Source organism: Myotis nattereri (assembly GCF_964212035.1).
Source record: "Myotis nattereri genome assembly, chromosome: 5".
In the NCBI taxonomy this organism is placed as follows: Eukaryota; Metazoa; Chordata; class Mammalia; order Chiroptera; family Vespertilionidae; genus Myotis; species Myotis nattereri.
This window is the reverse complement of record NC_138080.1, coordinates 28,443,133-28,460,377: the sequence shown is the minus strand read 5'-3', so window position 1 is coordinate 28,460,377 and position 17,245 is coordinate 28,443,133. Positions and strand designations below refer to the sequence as shown.

At 47.5% G+C, this 17,245-nt stretch overlaps 1 protein-coding gene across 8 annotated transcripts in view; it reads right to left on the bottom strand.

The window, feature by feature from the left end:
* The window catches only part of RANBP3 (RAN binding protein 3), a 60,575-nt gene extending 49,790 nt beyond the window's left edge, over nt 1–10,785 (bottom strand). For all 8 annotated transcript variants that reach the window (XM_081092491.1, XM_081092490.1, XM_081092492.1 and 5 more), the window contains exon 1: nt 10,527–10,785. In XM_081092491.1, the coding sequence (XP_080948617.1) occupies nt 10,527–10,548 (22 nt within the window). In that variant the 5' untranslated portion in view covers nt 10,549–10,785. The remainder of the gene's footprint in view (nt 1–10,526) is intronic.
* Between the last annotated feature and the right edge of the window lie 6,460 nt (nt 10,786–17,245).

Here is a 17,245-nt window from a genome sequence, read left to right as displayed (position 1 = left end):
TCCCTTCTGAGAGCTGCATGGATGCTGGGCACCTCAACACAAATGCTTAGTAGTTCAAACCCCTCAAGTCCTTCTGAGGCTGAGATCTCATTGATCTGGCCTGATGGAGGGCCAATTAGCCAAGTCTTGTTCCCAGATGCATGATATATGAGCACCTGTTACATGCCAGGCACCATGCTGAGCATGGTCACAGCTCTCTAATGGCAACAGAAAACAAGTACCCAAAGGTGTGAGAGATAATGAAATAATTCTGGAGACAGTGCTATAAGAAAGATAAAGCAGGGGGTTGGAAAGAATGACTGGGTAGAAGGGTATAGGGTGAGTGGGTGGGAAAGGACTCTCTGAGGTATCATCCGAATCTCAGACAATAAAGAGGTGAAGGCCAAATATACTGAGCAGAGGGAACCCCAAGTATGAAAGTCCTAAGGACAGAAAGAACCTGGAGGTCAACATGACTGAGAGTTTCCACAGGGAAAGGTGGGAGGTGAGGTTTTGAGGGGGTACTGTGATGAGGAGTCTGGATCTCTCTAGTCTAAAGGGAGGCTGATGGACTCCAAGCAGGAGAGTGACAGAATCTGGTGTGTGAGTGTGTGTATCCTATATAATAAAAAAGCCTAATATGCTAAGTGTCCAGTTTTCCGGTCGGCCATTCAACCAATCAACACGTAATATGCTAATGATATGCTAAGGCTGCTCAACTGCTCGCTATGATGTACACTGACCACCAGGGGGCAGAGAGTCTACCGGTCGACCAGTTGCTATGATGTGCACTGACCACCAGGGGGCAGACGCTCCAACCGGTAGACTAGCTTGCTGCTGGGGTCTGGCCGATTGGGACTGAGTGAGAAGGGCCAGACACGCCCTGGAGCCCTCCCACAGTTCCTCCCTGGCTAGCCAAACTCCCACATCCCTCCCCGGCCCGACTGTATCCCTCGGCCCGACTTGTGTCCTCTCACAATCTGGGCTGAGGGGACCCACCCCCCGACAGTGAACAAATTTCATGCACTGGGCCGAGAGAGAGAGAGAGAGAGAGAGAGAGAGAGAGAGAGAGAGAGAGAGAATGTATCCTATATAATAAAGAGCTAATATACTCACGCCGTATCGACTGATAAACACACACACGTGACCTGGCCGTGACCTGGCACACAAAATTGCGCAGCCCCGCCCATCCGCCCGCCACCCCACCTTGACACCCTAACCTCTCCACACAGAGCTTGGGAGTCCTGGCCCCACCCTCGGTCCTGCGAGTTGCCCTGGGCTGGTCCTGACTCCTCTGGGCGCCTCCCCGCTTCCACCCCATCTCTGGAGCAACGCGGAGGCTCTGCCTCGCATGGTGATGGAGGAGAGCATAGAAGCCTCCCGCCTGCTGCCGAGTTTCGAGCGCTGCTTCCTGGTGGCACGTGCGCTGCGCTCCTTCCCCTGGCAGATGGGCAGCGGGCACGCTGAGTGCGAGTGGTGGGTGGCGAAAGACTGGTGAGGGGGGCGCCACGGGCTCTCACCCCCGCCCACCCTGCCATGGGATGGTTCTGCTTCCTCCGGGCACCTCCCTGCTTCTGCTCCATCTCTGGAGCAACGCGGCGGCTCCGCCCTGTCGTGCACGCAGCCTCCTGATGAACCCTTGTTACAGCGTGGGGGCATCACGACCATTAGCATATTAGCTCTTTATTATATAGAATATATATATATGTATAGTATACACACATATATATGCATATGAATGATCTTCACCTGAGGATACGTTTATTGAGTTTAGAGAGAAACACTGATGTGAGAAACACATTGAAACACTAAAAACTGTTTTCTCCTCTCCTACCCTGTTGTTACAGATGCAGTGCAGGCATTGATTCTGGGTCAACAAATTCTGGAGACTCTGTGTGGCAAACCTAGGAGAGTTTAGTTTAGCCAAGGTATTTTAAATCAATCAGTTGCCTCCATATGCACGCCGACCAGGGATGGAACCCATAACCCAGGTCTGTGCCCTGACTGGGAATTGAACCTGCAACCTTTTGGTGCACGGAATGATGCTTCAACTGAACCTCCTGGCCAGGGCGTGGTTTATATTTTTAAAAGATCCACCCTGGCAGTAGTCCTTACGTGATTCTACCTCTCATGTGTGTAAGAAAATTTTTGTACGTAAAATGTAGGGGAAGATCATCTTGGGAGGTGAGATCTCAGGGAGGCAGGAGTAGATGCAAGGGGACCAGTCAGGTGCCTCCAGGAGTCATCCAGGTGAGAAATGGCAGTGACAACGGTGGCTCAGGCTAGTCTTGTGGCCTTGGAGACAGGGCAAAGTGGGTGGAGTTGAATATTTTGAAGACAGAGCCTGTTGGTCTCTTAGGTGTGGGGATGGAGATGACTGTAAATGAGGCTATGAAGGCATGTCTTGCTGGCAGCTGTAATAACTCTTGCTCCGCTGACAAGAAGACTCCACAAGCAGGGTGTTCCCAAATCTCCCAAATGGTAATGATGAATAACCCAGACCCTGGAACCTTAGATCCTCTGAGCTCTTGCTCAGTGGAGAAAGCCAAACACTCAAGAACTGTTTTCCCCTCTCCTACCCTGTTGTTACAGATGCAGGGCAGGCATTGATTCTGGGTCAACAAATTCTGGACACTCTGTGTGGCAAACCTAGGCGAGTTTAGTTTAGCCAAGGTATTTTAAACTTACTGCAGAAACAAGGCCTACCTTCTAAACATGTGCATGAAGTAACTACTATCTCTGCAATTTCAAATTTTCTTTGGGAGAGTGAGAGCGAATATAGTGCCCCACGCGTCAGTTTTTGTGAGAAGAACAAATTCCCATTAAGTTGATGGTACTGATCCACTAGAAAGGATGACCAATCGACTCAATGGCTGGCAGTAGGCATGTTGTTACCAGCCAACTCTCCCCGCTTTAGCTCTCATGAAATGAATGGCTTGGACCTGGAGCATCTCTGAAGGTCCTTCCCAGCTCTGACAATCTGTCAGGTCCTCACCTTGGACCTGAAAGGTCATGGAAAGCACTGTTCCTCCTCATTAACAGGGATATGAAGTCCATGATGCCAAAAGACCACAATGAAAAAGGAAGGTCCGGAGGGTGAGCCTAAACTCTAGTTGGCAAATAATTTATTCCTGGATAGTTTTATTTAATCTTACAACCCAGTAGTTCTCACCAGGGGTGATTTTGTTCCCCCTAGGAACAATAGACAATGTCTGAAGACAGTTTTGGTTATCACAATGGGGAGAAACTGCTCATGACATCTACTAAATGGAGACCAGGGATATTGATCAACATCCTAGGGTGCATAGGACGGTCCCCCAATCACAAAGATTGATTCAAACCCAAATATCAACTGTTCTGAGGTTGAGCCAGATCTCCTGGTTCTAAATTAATTATTTGGAAAAAGACTGCTTTAGCTCGCTAACTCACATTATACACCAGAGTAAGTTCCCGGTGTGTCAGACAATACAAACAGGGTGACCCCCCAGCTTCTGTAAGTTACCTCCTTTTTTCCTCCGCACTCAGTTTGTATATTTATTTCAGAGAGGAAGGGAGAGGGAGAGAGATAGAAACATCAGTGATGAGAATCATCCTATTGGCTGCCTCCTGCACGGCCCCATTGGGGATCAAGTCCACAACCCAGGCATGTGCCCTGATCTGGAATTGAACCGTGATCTCCTGGTTCATAGGATGACGCTCAAACACTGAGACACACCAGCTGGGCAGTTTGTGTATTTAAATGTGTGCAGGATTAGAAATTTAGTAAACTAGATGATTATAGAACATAGTTTCGGGTATGGGGGTGTCAATGGAATTCCCTAACCCAGGGGGTCTCACATGGGGGTGATTCTGTCCTTGAGGGGACATCTGAGACATTTTTCCTTGTCTGGAGATATTTCTCCTTGTAATGACTGGGGTAGGTGGGTACCAATGGCATCATGTGGGTAAAATGTAGGGAGGGATACTGCTAAACATGCTACAATGCACAGGATGGCCCCTACTAACCCTAATGTCAGTAATGATGAGGACACAGCTATAACCCCAAAGGAACTTTTTCTCTATCCAGGCACCCAATCAGAAGAGTAGCAGCCAGTCGTAACTGATAGTACCTGCAAAAGCCAGTGAGTCAATGACCTGATATATGTTCTCTTTCACAAAACTATCCTCAGACTTAATTTGCATTGTTCCTACTGCAAAGATGCAGGAACTGAAGTCAAACAACTTGCCCAAGGTACTTGTAAGGCCTTGGGCACTTCCAGGGGCTTCTGGACCGTCTTGGAGAACCATTGCCATATACTGCTCTCTGAATATTAGCATTGGAGGACATTGAATCCCAAATTAATTGCAGACAGTCAGAGCTTCCTGCTGAGATTAAAGAGTACCCTGAGTAGAAAGAACACTGTGTCTAAGAGGGGTACAAAAGGGTTGAAACAAAAAGCAGGCACCAGAAAAGGAGGAAGTGGGCCAGGCCCCAAACAACTCAGTGAGGATTGTGGTGTCTGGGACAGTATATCTCAAGGGCAGCAGCTGCTCCTCAGACCAGGCAAATCATACTATGCAGGTATGCAGGCGGAGCCTGGTTCTTGTTTTTCATGAGAAATCAGAAACTTGGGTTATTTTCCCCCCTAGAAACCTCAGAATTCTTAAGTTTTGGCTCCTAATTAAAACAAAGAAAAACCTACATGTGCCAAATTAAACATGTCTGCTTACCCTTGAAGCAATCTTGTAACTTCTGTCTGTGGTTTTCAACCCTGGCTTCATGTCATAAGACATCTGTGGAGCCTTTTAAAACTACGATGCCCTGGACCAATGCAGCAATGACAGTACAGCACAGGCATCGGTTTTTATTTTCCTCAAAACCTCCTTAAACAATAAACAAGTGGGATGGACAATCAGGGTTAAGATTCAAACAAGTACTATGCAACAGCACAGCGTGCCAACAACCAAGCAAGCTGTGGACATGCAGGGCTTTATTCTGAGGCCCTGTGCTATATAGTTTGTTACCTAGTAGTAATGTACAATCACTCCAAACAGGATTCCATGAGACCACAGGAAGGGTACTGCACACAGGTGGGAAAAAGAAATCCTGTTCAAATAAAATGAAGAAACTTGCTGCCTACACTACCACTAGGTCCTGAGTAGATAATGATGTAATTGCAAACCCATCTGCCTCTTGACTGCTTAAAGTACCATGGAGAGCTACCAAGACTTGGTCAAGTCAATAGTAGCCACCTTGGCCATCTGCCTTTCTAATGTACTGGAGATCCTCCAAATGCACCCCACTGTTCCCTGAGTGGCCCTCATCTCCCACTCTACTCCAGCCTATCCTCTGCCTGAACTCACTTACTAGACCCAGAATTCAACTGGCACCTAAAATGCCCCCATCGGCAACCCCAAAGAGTGTCCCTTCTGCAAACTCCATTCTAATCTTACCAAATTCCTATTGCCTCCATTCACTCCAACTCCCTTGGACTATAAGCACAAACCACATCCCAACCAGCTCTAATACCCAATGATTTTGCAGCCTTTGAGGTAGCATGACACCTCTTACTAACACAAGGCCCCACGTGCTACAGACATGAGGGGCACCCGGGAGTCAAACGTGCATGCTCTGACCTGAGGGCAAATCCCAGAGTTAAAGTTCATCACAACTTAATGAAAAATTTTTAAATGTTTATCACTTAGCCTAAAAATTTAGGGCAGGGGAAAGGGATGGTGAGAATTAAGTGAACTGATGAGTCCAAATGAGTTCTGGCTCATTAATAAAAATTCAGTTGCAACTCATCCTCTCAGGGTTTAGGTTTTAAGTCAACAAGTAAGATAAAAACAACTGAGAAAAGCCAAACCAACCTTGAAAATCTCTAGACTGATAGCTGATCAGGCTAGATCACTGGTTCTCAAATGGGAGTAATTGTGCCATCCCGCCAGGGGACATTGGCCAATGTCTGGAAACATTTTTGGTTATCACAACTGGGGAAGGGTCCTACTGGCGTATAGTGGATCAAGGCCTGGGAAGCCAATTGATACCCTACAATGCACAGGGTAGCCCCCCAACAAAGAATGATCTGGTTCCGCATGTCCACAGTGCTGAGGCTGAGAACCCAATGCTAGAAGATCAAGCAGTGAAAGGCAAGGCGGAAAACAGGAGGACCAGCTTCCGCTGGCTTCCACCATGGGCTGACCCCAGGGTCATATCATTCAGTGGGGTAGATTCATCTGCACTACTCAGATTCATCTCTCTCATTTTTTTTCCCTCTCTCTTTGCTGAGCACTTAAGCTAAATATGTCTACAACATGAGCCCACTGCAGTAAAAATAGCTACCATTTACTGACTGTTTATTACTGTGTGCTGAGAAAGGTGCTAAATAATTTATATGCATTAATTTAACGAATACTACCAGCAACCATGAGATAGTTATGACCATTCCCATTTTACTGGTGAGGAAACTGAGGCTCAAAAGGGTTAAGAATTTGCCTAAAGGCACTCAGAGAATACAAAGGCAGAGTCAAAACAGAAAATCCAATATATAGGGCACAGCCTGTGCCTCACCATCACTTATTCTAGGCAGCGGTTCTCAACCTGTGGGTCGCGAACAATGAAAATACATCCTGCATATCAGATATTTACATTACGATTCATAACAGCAGCAAAATTACAGTTATGAAGTAGCAACGAAAATAATTTTTTGGTTGGGGAGTCACCACAACATGAGGAACTGTATTAAAGGGTCGCAGCATTAGGAAGGTTGAGAACCACTGTGGGTCTCAACTGCTGATGGTTCACTCACCGCCCACCCTGGGACATTTTGCAGTGTCTGAAGACATTTTTGGTTGTCACGACCCCTGAGGCAGGGATTCAGGGGAGAGGGTGTGCTACTGACATCTGTGGGTAGAATCAGGGATGCCACTATGATGCTAAACATTCTACAAGGTACAGGGCAGCCTCTACCACAAAAAATCATCCAACCCAAAATGTCAATGGGGCCAAAGTTGAGAACCCTGCTTTATACCACATCTCAGTTTCCTATCATGCATGTCCACAAGTCAGTAAGAATTCCAATGTATGTAGTAATGTATATGGTCATGCAGGATCTAGAACCCAAGATTTCCTATAACTCAAATACACTCTGCTCCCCTCTCCCTATTCTTCGTTAACTTTACCAAGATCAACATGCTGCCATCAAAGCCTGATGTTAGTCTACAATGCAGAATAACTTCAGAGTTAGGATGATTAGAGTTTGGGATGTATCAATAGCAAAATGCCAGGAAGAAGAGAATATCCCAAAACACAACTGGACAAGTCACAGACTACAGGAATGCCAAGAAAGGGCTCTGGGAGCTGTTGTCAAGCATCCCTGAAGACATCACTATGGCAACAAGGGCCATAGTGATGGGTAAAGCACTGGAAACATTTCTTTGTAGATAAGCAGTACTCCTATCATGTCCCACTCAAGCCCGTGGTTTCTCAACCCTGGCTGCTTTCTAACTGTATAGATGCCCAGGGCCCGCCCAACACCTCACAGAATCAGAATAGGTGTGGTGTGGGGGACTGAGCATTTCTGGTTTTAAAAAAGCTCCCTAAGCACCTTGACTGGTTTGGCTCAGTGGATAGAGCATCGGCCTGTGGACTGAAGGGTCCCGGGTTCGATTCCAGTCAAGGGCATGCACCTTGGTTGCGGACACATACCCAGTAGGGGGTGTGCAGGAGGCAGCTGATGGATGTTTCTCTCTCACCGATGTTTCTAACTATCCCCCTCCCTTCTTCTCTGTAAAAAATCAATAAAATATATTTTTTTAAAAAACCCCAAAACAAAAACTCCCTAGGCAATCCTGATGCCCAGACCGGGTGTCTAGCCAATGCTCAGACTCACAGAGGTGGCAATGGCCCACAGAAGAGAGACAGAGGGCGTGAGGATGGATCAGCTTAGGATCCCTGTCTAGAAAGACAGAATCCAAGAGAGCATTTGGAGCTTAAAGAGGAAGAGGAAAAGCACATGGATGGGGGCAGTCCTTAAGGCTTCAAAACGCATAGGCAAGGGAGTCTTAGTTTACAGCGGTAAGTTTAACATCCAAGCCAAATCCAGAAATGGAGTCAAGAAACACATAATGACTAATTAAAGGATGGCAGGAATATGTGAGGCATAAAAAGCCCTGAACGCTGATTTCCTGAGGACATCTATGCCAGAACTAGTGCCAGAGGCAAAGTACTAGGTGAGTGTGGCACTCGTTACACAAAAACATTCCATTTCTCTATTTTACACTTATCCATTCAACTATGTAGTAATTTATAATTGACAACTGATGTGTCAGGTATATGCTAGAAATGGTATCCCTGGGAAACAGGAATCCATAATTTCCTCTTTATGCTAAAAGATATCTCCCAATGAAGGTCCTCACTGAATTCATTCATTCATTCATTCATCGGACAGACATTTCTTGGATACCTACTCTGCCAGGCACTGTTCTAGATGTTGTGACTCCATCAGTAATAATGACAGACAGAAAGCCTTGCCCTCGTGGAGCTTATATTCCAGTAGAAGAGGAGTTGAACACACAAGTAAACCTAGCACGCCAGATGGTGATTAAGTGCTGTGGGTAAAATTAAGCAGGGTAAAGGGGACAAGGAATGTGGATACAATTTAACACAGGTGGCCAGAGAAAGTCTCAATAAAGTAATCCTTGAGTAAAAATCTGACAGATGAGGGAGTGGGCCATAGGAATATATAGGGAAGAGTGATTCAGGAAGAGGAAGCAGCAGGTCCAAAGGCATAATGGAGGGATCTAATGGATTATTCAAGGGACACTGAGAAAGCCAGAATCAGGGAGAGAGTGGTGGGAGAGGACAGGGAGGTATCAGGGGGCCACTATGGCTTCTGGGTTAAGCAGTAAGGGTAGAAGGAAAACCCAAGGGGCAACAGTGTTGGTGTGAAGTGGTCATCCTCTAAAATACTTTCAAGGTAGAACAGACAGGATTTACTGTGGCAAGTAAGAGAAAGAGAGGAGTCAAGGTGACTTCAAAGTTTGCGGCCTGATTCAAAGAATGGACTTGCCATTTACTACAATGGGGGAAAGACGATGGCATGGACAGGTTTTTGGAGAAAAGACGGGGATTTTGTCTGATATGCCTATTAGACACCCAAATAGAAATGGCGAATATGCTATTGGGTAGATGAGTCTTGAGGTCAAGAAACTGAATGAGGCGAAGATGTAAATATATAAAGTAAGTCATATTGATTCCAATTTGTCCAGTCCCTCTACTAACTTTAAATCTTATGAATGCTCTATAGGCTCCTTTATCTTATAAAAGGGATGTGCCATAAAATGACCACGGTAGGGGGTGGTTCTGAAGCCAAACCTCATTGACTCACATCCCTGCTCCTTCCTGGCTGTGTGACCTGCTTTGTACAAAAAACTACTCTGTTTCTTTACCAGGAGCATAAGGCTACAGTACCTACCTCATAGAGCTTTTGTATTACCGGAGAAAACACAGGGTGATCAAGACATTGAACATTACCTGGCACCATCACAAATGCTCCACCAGGGTGAGCACTTATTATCAATTCATGCATTCATGCAGCTCACTATGGAAACCTCAGGACACCCTCCAATCGCTGGGAGCATGGTATTGGGGACCAGGGCCAGGCAGGGAGATAAGTCGCTTGTAGCTGTGCACCTAGAAGAGGGGGGAGCTAAAAATAGGCCTAGGAAGTCCCGAAGCTACAGCGGTATCAACACCACTGTTGATGTGAGCAGACATCGGCTTATGGAGTGTTTTCTCTAGGGATTCGGCCCTGTAACCTTGTCATAAACCTTCAGGTGGGATGTCAGCGCTCAACAGGGGAGAGGATCACAGTCTCTCTCTCTCTGGAACTGCAGCAAAAAAGGGCCAAAGGGGAGCCAGGACTTTCAGGGCCCACATCCTGCGGCCCGGCCTAAAGGCTGGCAGACTAGGTGCGACTCTCAGGTCGCCACGAAGGGTCTGGGGAACTGGCGGGAACTGGGGGCCGAGTTCGCGGCGGGAGGTGCAAACAGACCGGGCGTCCTCCGTCCTCTGAATGGGGAAGGCCCGGGGAGGATGAGAACCCCACGGGACTAGTGGGTGGGCCGGTCAGACAGCGAGGCCCGGGAGAGGGGTGGCCGGGTGCCGGAGAATGAGGGGGCGGGGAGGGAGTGTGGCGCGCTGGAACCACCAGGCCCAGAGATCTATTTACAACCGAGGCCAAGGCGATGAGGCCGCGCCTCCCATGCCTATCAGCCCTCGGCCGGGTCCGCGAGGCGCAAGGGCGTCAGGGCCGCGGCCCCAGCGGCCTTCCCGACCCACTAGCTGGAGGACGGCAGAGTCGGGGCTGCCGGGAGTGATGGGCCGAGCCGGTGAGCCCGGCCTGAGGGGACGCGATGGGGCACGGCTACGGGACCCACTGCGCCACTATCTGGAAGCAGACAGGCCCCCCGCACTCCGGGGTGCTCACCCCTCGGGCCTGTGGCTTTTGGACCTTCCCCCGCCCGTTCGCTGGCCGCCAGCTGGACCTCGACGGCGCCTCCCCTACCTTCGTTCGCCAGGTCCGCCATTTTACTTCCTCAAGCCCTCCCACAAGGCTCCGCGCTGGCCGCTGCTCGCCTGCTTTCTGCCAGAAACTCTCGCGCGTGCGCACTTCCCAAGCCGACTCCGAGCGAGGAGGGCAGCTCGCGCCTGCGCGCCGAGCCCGGCGCGGAGTCGAGCTCTGTATCGCTGTCACCGGCAGGCCCTGTTCGGAGCACTCGCCTGCGCACTAACCGCCCCCGCCTCCTTTTCCCGCCGATCGAGGGGGCGTGGTCAGGGCAGGGCGCATGCGCAGTGCCCCATACGAGCATCCCGGGCAAGGTGGAAATACATACATTCAGTAAGGGAGCGCGGCTGGTGCTGGGTCTAGTCGCCTCAGTTTACTGCCTGTTTTCCGGGAATCCCAGTGGTGGGAGAGTGAGCCTTCCAGAGCGCCGCGATGGGAACCTTCTAGGTAAATCCTGGGGAGTCTGCAGACCGTGGCAGGGGGTCTTTCCGCACGCACAGGTCAAAGGCCAGAGGGGGTGGCCTGCTAGGGGTTTTTGGCTCCCAGTCACTTCAGGCTTCAGTTTCCCCTTCTAAGGGGCAAATACATTGGGCAAATGCTTTCTTGGGGACGTGGGGAGTGGTTGGGGCGAGCAAGCAGAAATCAGAGGTTAAAAATAACTGGCCAAAGGTGGGGGTGCCCGTGGGGGACACAGGTGTTGGCTGGGGGACCCCGCGCAAGGGACTTGATCTCTAGTCTAGGCCAATAGAATGGGAGCTCCAGGATGGCCATACCTGATGTCATGAATGGAACAGCGCCCTGGCACAGACCAGGCCTGGAGTTTCATCTGTAAATGGGCTGATCAACCCCACAGGCTGATGTAAGAATCTAGAATGGGACTCATTCTAGATTCACCTGCTATGAATCTCTCAGAACACCCTGTGGTTCTACCTCACCAAAGCCTAGCCCAGACCCACCTGTTCTCATCAGCTTGGCTGTCAGCACCCCAGGCCAGACCATCCTCCTCTTTCTCCTGGAAGACTAGACAGTGCCCTCTCTCTTTGCTCTCCTTCCTTTCATTCTTCTGGAGCTCCAGCTTTGTTCTGCACACAGCAACATGCGCAGGAATCTTTTAAAAATATAAGTTGGATCAAGGGCACATCTTTCCTTAATGTTTCCAAAGGGCTTTTGCTGAACTTGGAATCGACTCTAAACCTCTTCTTCAGACTTACACAGGTCCCTGGGCTTTGCTCCCAGCCTCCCCCTTACTTACTGCAGTTCAGCCACAGGGCTCTTTCCATCCTTGAAGCACACTAGACTCCTTTCAGCCTCAGGATCTTTGCATTTGTTGATCCCTCTTCTTGGGACTTTGTGTCCTATGGCTTATTTAGGTTTGAATCCCAGTTTCGCTCCTTCTCCAGGGGGATCTAAAGGAGGAGGTCTCTAGCTTGTGCGCTAAGAATGGTGTTACATTTTTAATTGTTGGAAAAAGCCAGAAGAGGAGTAATATCTTAGAACATGTGAAAATTGTATGGAATTTAAATTGGAGTGTCCATAAATTGCTATTTGAAAATAGCAATATCCTATATAATAAAAGCCTAATATGCAAATTGTCCTCTTGGGCAGAGTTCGACCGGGAGTTTGATTGCTCTCTATGACATGCGCTGACCACCAGGGGGCGGCATGGAACGAAGGAAGGCCCCAGTTGGTAACCAGCATCTGAGGAAGGGAGGCCCTGGCCAGCAGCCGGAAGGCTCCAATCGGCCCTGATTGAGAGCCAGGCCTAGGGACCCTACCCATGCATGACTGGCCTCTAGTATTCATTATATGTCATTACATATAATCCCTTCTTGGCCTTTGCCATATCTCTGAACCCTGTGACCTTTAATGAATTTTTTTTTTTAATATATTTTATTGATTCTTTACAGAGAGGAAGGGAGAGAGCTAGAGAGCTAGAAACATCGATGAGAGAGAAACATCGATCAGCTGCCTCCTGCACATCTCCCACCGGGAATGTGCCCGCAACCAAGGCACACGCCCCTGACCGGAATCGAACCTGGGACCCTTCAGTCCGCAAGCCGACGCTCTATCCACTGAGCCAAACCGGTTTCGGCATCTTTAATGAATTCTTTCCCTGCCTTTTTATTGGTTTAAAGTTGTTAAATAGATACTGTATATCATTTAAAATAGAAACTGCCAGCCATGAATAGGAGGTGATTGTAAAAATAAACGGCCCTGGCTGGTGTGGCTCGGTGCTGTCCCATGCATGGAAAGGTCACAGGTTAGATTCCCAGTCAGGGCCAATGCCCTGGTTGTGGGCTTGACCCCCAGTAGGGGGCTTGCAGGAGGCGGCAGATGGATGTTTCCCCCGCTCCCTTCCCCTCTCTCTTAAAAAAAAAAATCAATAAAAACATTTAAAAAATATCAAAAAAATAAACAGGAAAAATGAGGTTTTAAAATTTTGGGTGGCTACTGTTGCCTGCCAAGGTGCTGAGCCTGCCTTTTCTAAAGAGATTAGCAAAGTATTAGAGGGTGATTAAAGGCATATTATCACTTACCTGAACTTTCTCCTTGACATGATGAGAAGGCGTGACAGATCATTGAAAATGGGATAACTATAATCCATGTGATTTGGTGTCATTTAATGCCATGTCTACATGTCTCCTAAAGTCATTTCATACTCTACATTCATCCCACACTTTGGGAAACTCCCAGAAACACGTCATTACTTGGTAAATATAATCCAGTTGTGGTTTTCCAAGGCCCATTGAGAGATGCTAAACCTATCAGCCTGATAGGCCAACTGAATTTCCACTGGTTACACAATTTTCATCACAGTGCCCGTGGCTGCCAACACCATGCCCTGCAGGCTTTCTTTTGATATCTTTATTTGGTCTCCTCTAAGAAATTAACTTAGTCAATATTTATTTATTAAACAAATATTTGCTCGTCACCTACTCTGGTGGTTTTAAAATATGGCCCCAAGTTATTTGACCTTCTTCCCATCAAGAGCAAGTCTCTGTCCCCTTCCCTTTCATGGGGATGAGCTTGTTGCTGGTCCATCAACAGAGTATAGTAGAAATGACACCAGGGAACTTACAAGGCTAGGTCATGACAGAGTGAGGGGAGGTAACTTCCGCCTGCTTTGCTGGAACACTTGCTCTTAAAAGTCTTCAGCCATCATGTAAGCAGCCCAACTGCCCCGAGGCAGCCATGCTGTAAGGAAGCTGAAACACAGAGACCACAAACCCCCTGAGAGAGAACTGCCCCGCCTATGCCTTGCTGTTTCTCACCTTCAGAAACCATGGAAGATAAATTAAATGATGGTTGCTGTTATAAGCCACTGAATTTGGGGGATATTTGTTATGCAGCAATATATATCCGCCAGACCTACTATGCATCAGACACTGCTTTACATGTTGGGGTCCAAGATGAACAAGACAGACCTTGCCTTCCCGGAACTTTGCATTCTGACTGACAGTAGGCAGGTAAGCAAAGTCATTTGAGATAGTGACTAGTGCTACAAAGAAAATAAAATAGCATATTGTGACAAAGTGACAGAAGGGATACTTTAGATTGGTTGGTCAGGGAAGTAGCCTCTGAGGGGTTACATTTTAGTAGATCTGTAGGAGAAGCATTCTAGACAGAACAGTGAGTGCAAAGGTCTGAGGCAGGAACCAGGTTGGCGAGCTGGAGGAGCAGTGAGCAGCTGTGTGGGCCAGGACAGAGTGAGGAAATGCGGTTAGGGAGGGGCGAGAGCGAGAAATTTGGTGTTTTTCCTAATACAAGGCTTGGAAGTGGGAAGTGGAGGGATCCAAATTGTTTACCTTAAACTGCTGATCAGCCTCTCTGCTGCCTGCTTCCTCCTTAGCTTACTAGGAGACAAGTCCGAGGTACCCCTGAGCCCGGCTGAGCTCTGAGAACTGTGAAATTCCTTATCCACAGCCAAGATGGAAAATGGCTTTTATAGCTGGGCTCCAGGTAAAAGCCTTCACAACTGTAATTCAGTTCTTGTTTTCCCATCGTGGGCAGGGAGCCAGCCATGTGAAAAAGTATCTGCCTTGTGCCCAGCCTCACACTGAGGTCAAGACCCAGAGATGAATCAGATACAGTTCCCTCCGTCAGGGAGCTGAGAGTCAGGTGGGGACAGAGGGGGGCATCGGGTTGCCTCTCCGGCTCAGCACCGTTCCCTGTCTTCCCTCCGTCTGTGAGTTTCTCACAGTAGGATGTCCAATGTGGCTGACACTGACACAGAGGGCAACCCCTGACCTAAGCTGGGTGCAGCAGTTAAATATGGTATGGAAATACTTACCTTACTCTATTTTATTTGTAAATAAAACATTTTTTAACTTTTGTCCTAGCGGTGTGGCTCAGCTGGTTGGACGTTGTCCTGTGTACCAAAAGGTTGCCTGTCTGATTCCCATTTAGGGCACATGCCCGGGATGGGAGCTTGAGATCCTGGTAGGGAGCGTGCAGGAGGCAGCTGATGGATGTTCCGCTCTTCCATGGATGTTTCTCTTTCTCTTTCCCTCTCCCTTCTTTCTCTAAAAGTCAATAAAAATATTATTTAAAAGTTTTCACTTTCAAATTAAACTAAATTCACTTACCAAAAATGCAGAAATAGTTCCAAGACATTACACATAGCTTCACCCAGATTCCCGAATATTCACATCTTAGGTAAGTGAAATGACCAAAACCAGGAAGTTAACATTGATGCAGTACTGTTCACTAGTGTACAAACCTTAGTCATATTTCATCACTAACATTTATTTTCTGTTCCAGGATCCAGTCCAGTATCCCTCCATAAACGACATCCATTTGGATGTTGTTTCTCCATAGTCCTTCGGTAGGGATCAATTCCTCAGCCTTATTTTTCCTTAACCATGACACTGATACAAGTACTGCCCTATTTTTTGTAGAATGGCCTTAATTTTTGTTTTTTAATATTTCCTAGTGATTAAATTCTGCTGATGTATTTTGGGCAGGAATAATGTGGGAGTGATGTGTTCTCAGGGTGTCCTATTAGGAGGCACTTGATGTAGGTTTGTGTCCTCACTGATGATAACTTAGATCAATAGGTCTATGGTATCTGCTAGGTTAATACTTTTCCCCTTGTAATTATTTAATATCTAGCAGGGATATAAATAAATAGGGAATATTTGAGGAAAAGGAGAGGCAGAGGGAGGAAAGAGCTTGTCTTTCTAGGCAGTATTGCAATTTAGTAAACAAAGCCTCCATTCTAGGCAAAATCTGAGCTCGCAGTGTCTGTGGACCAAAAGGAAAAGGCTGTGTCTCACAGTGACCACTGGGGGGTGGCAGAAGATTGGGATTAATTAAAAATGGCTCCAGGAGAAAAGCAATTCATTCCTTATTTTATTTTATCGTGTTTTTTTTTTTAAAGAGTTGAATTTTTATTTATTTTTATTTTTTTTATTTTTTAAATATATTTTTTATTGATTTTTCACAGAGAGGAAGGGAGAGAGATAGTCAGAAACATTGATGAGAGAGAAACATCCATCAACCGCCTCCTGCACACTTCCCACTGGGGATGTGCCCGCAACCCAGGTACATGCCCTTGACCGGAATCAAACCTGGGACCTTTCAGTCTGCAGGCTGACGCTCTATCCACTGGGCCAAACCGGTTTCGGCTATTTTATCCTATTTTTAAAATATATTTTTATTGATTTCAGAGAGGGAGAGGGCGAGAGAGATTGAAACATTAATAATGAGAATCATTGATCAGCTGCCTCCTGCACGCCCCATACCGAGGATCGAGCCTGCAACCCAGGCCTGTGACCTGACCGGGAATCAAATCTTGACCTCTTGGTTCATAGGTCAATGCTCAACCACAGCCATGCCGGCTGGGCTTTTCCTTATTTTTTTAAAAAAATATTTTAAAAATTGATTTTAAAGAGGGTAAGGGAGAGAGCTAGAGCAAGAAAGAGAAACATTGATTTGTTGTTCCACTTATTTATGCATCCATGGGTTGATTCTTGTGTGTGCCGACTGGGAATGAACCTGCAACCTTGGTGCATGGTATTGGGACAATCTAACCAACTGAACTACCCGGCCTTTCTAAGTAAACTTGTGGGGACCAAAGGCTCTGCACCTGTTGGGGGTCTGGCATCTCTTGGGAACAAGGTCAGTAGGTGCTGGCTGCACCAGCAGAGGTCGAGCATGTTTCAGTTGCACTGCGCCTGGCAGCTCTGAGGATCATGCTGTCATCAGTACACATGTGCCACCTCAGAAACAGGGGCTCCAGATCCTGGAAGGGCTTCCGAGGTCTGAGAATCCCTACTGATCCTGCCTGCAAAACTCCTAGGGGCACTGGCGGGGTGGCTCAGTTGGTTGGAGATTCCTCCCGTACAGCAAAAGGTTGTGGGTTCGATTTCCAGTCAGGGCACATACATAGGTTGTTGGTTTGGTCGCCGGTGGGAGCATGTATGGGAGGTAACCGATCCATGTTTTTCTCTCTCCCGCTTCCTTTCTCTCTAAAATCAATAAAACAACAACAACAAACATCCTAGAATGAGGATTTAAAAAACACACCAAAAAACTCATGGGAACTAAGGTGTCTTGCTTTGGAGACTGGTTGCAAACCCCAAAAACTACCTTTGGCCAAATGTAAAGAAAGGGGGAATTTGCTTGAAAGTTAAGAGGATGCTAAGATCAAAGAGGAGAAAACACTGGGCAGTCCCAGCAGGTCTTGGGCTGGGAATTGTTTAGCATTATCAGAGGGG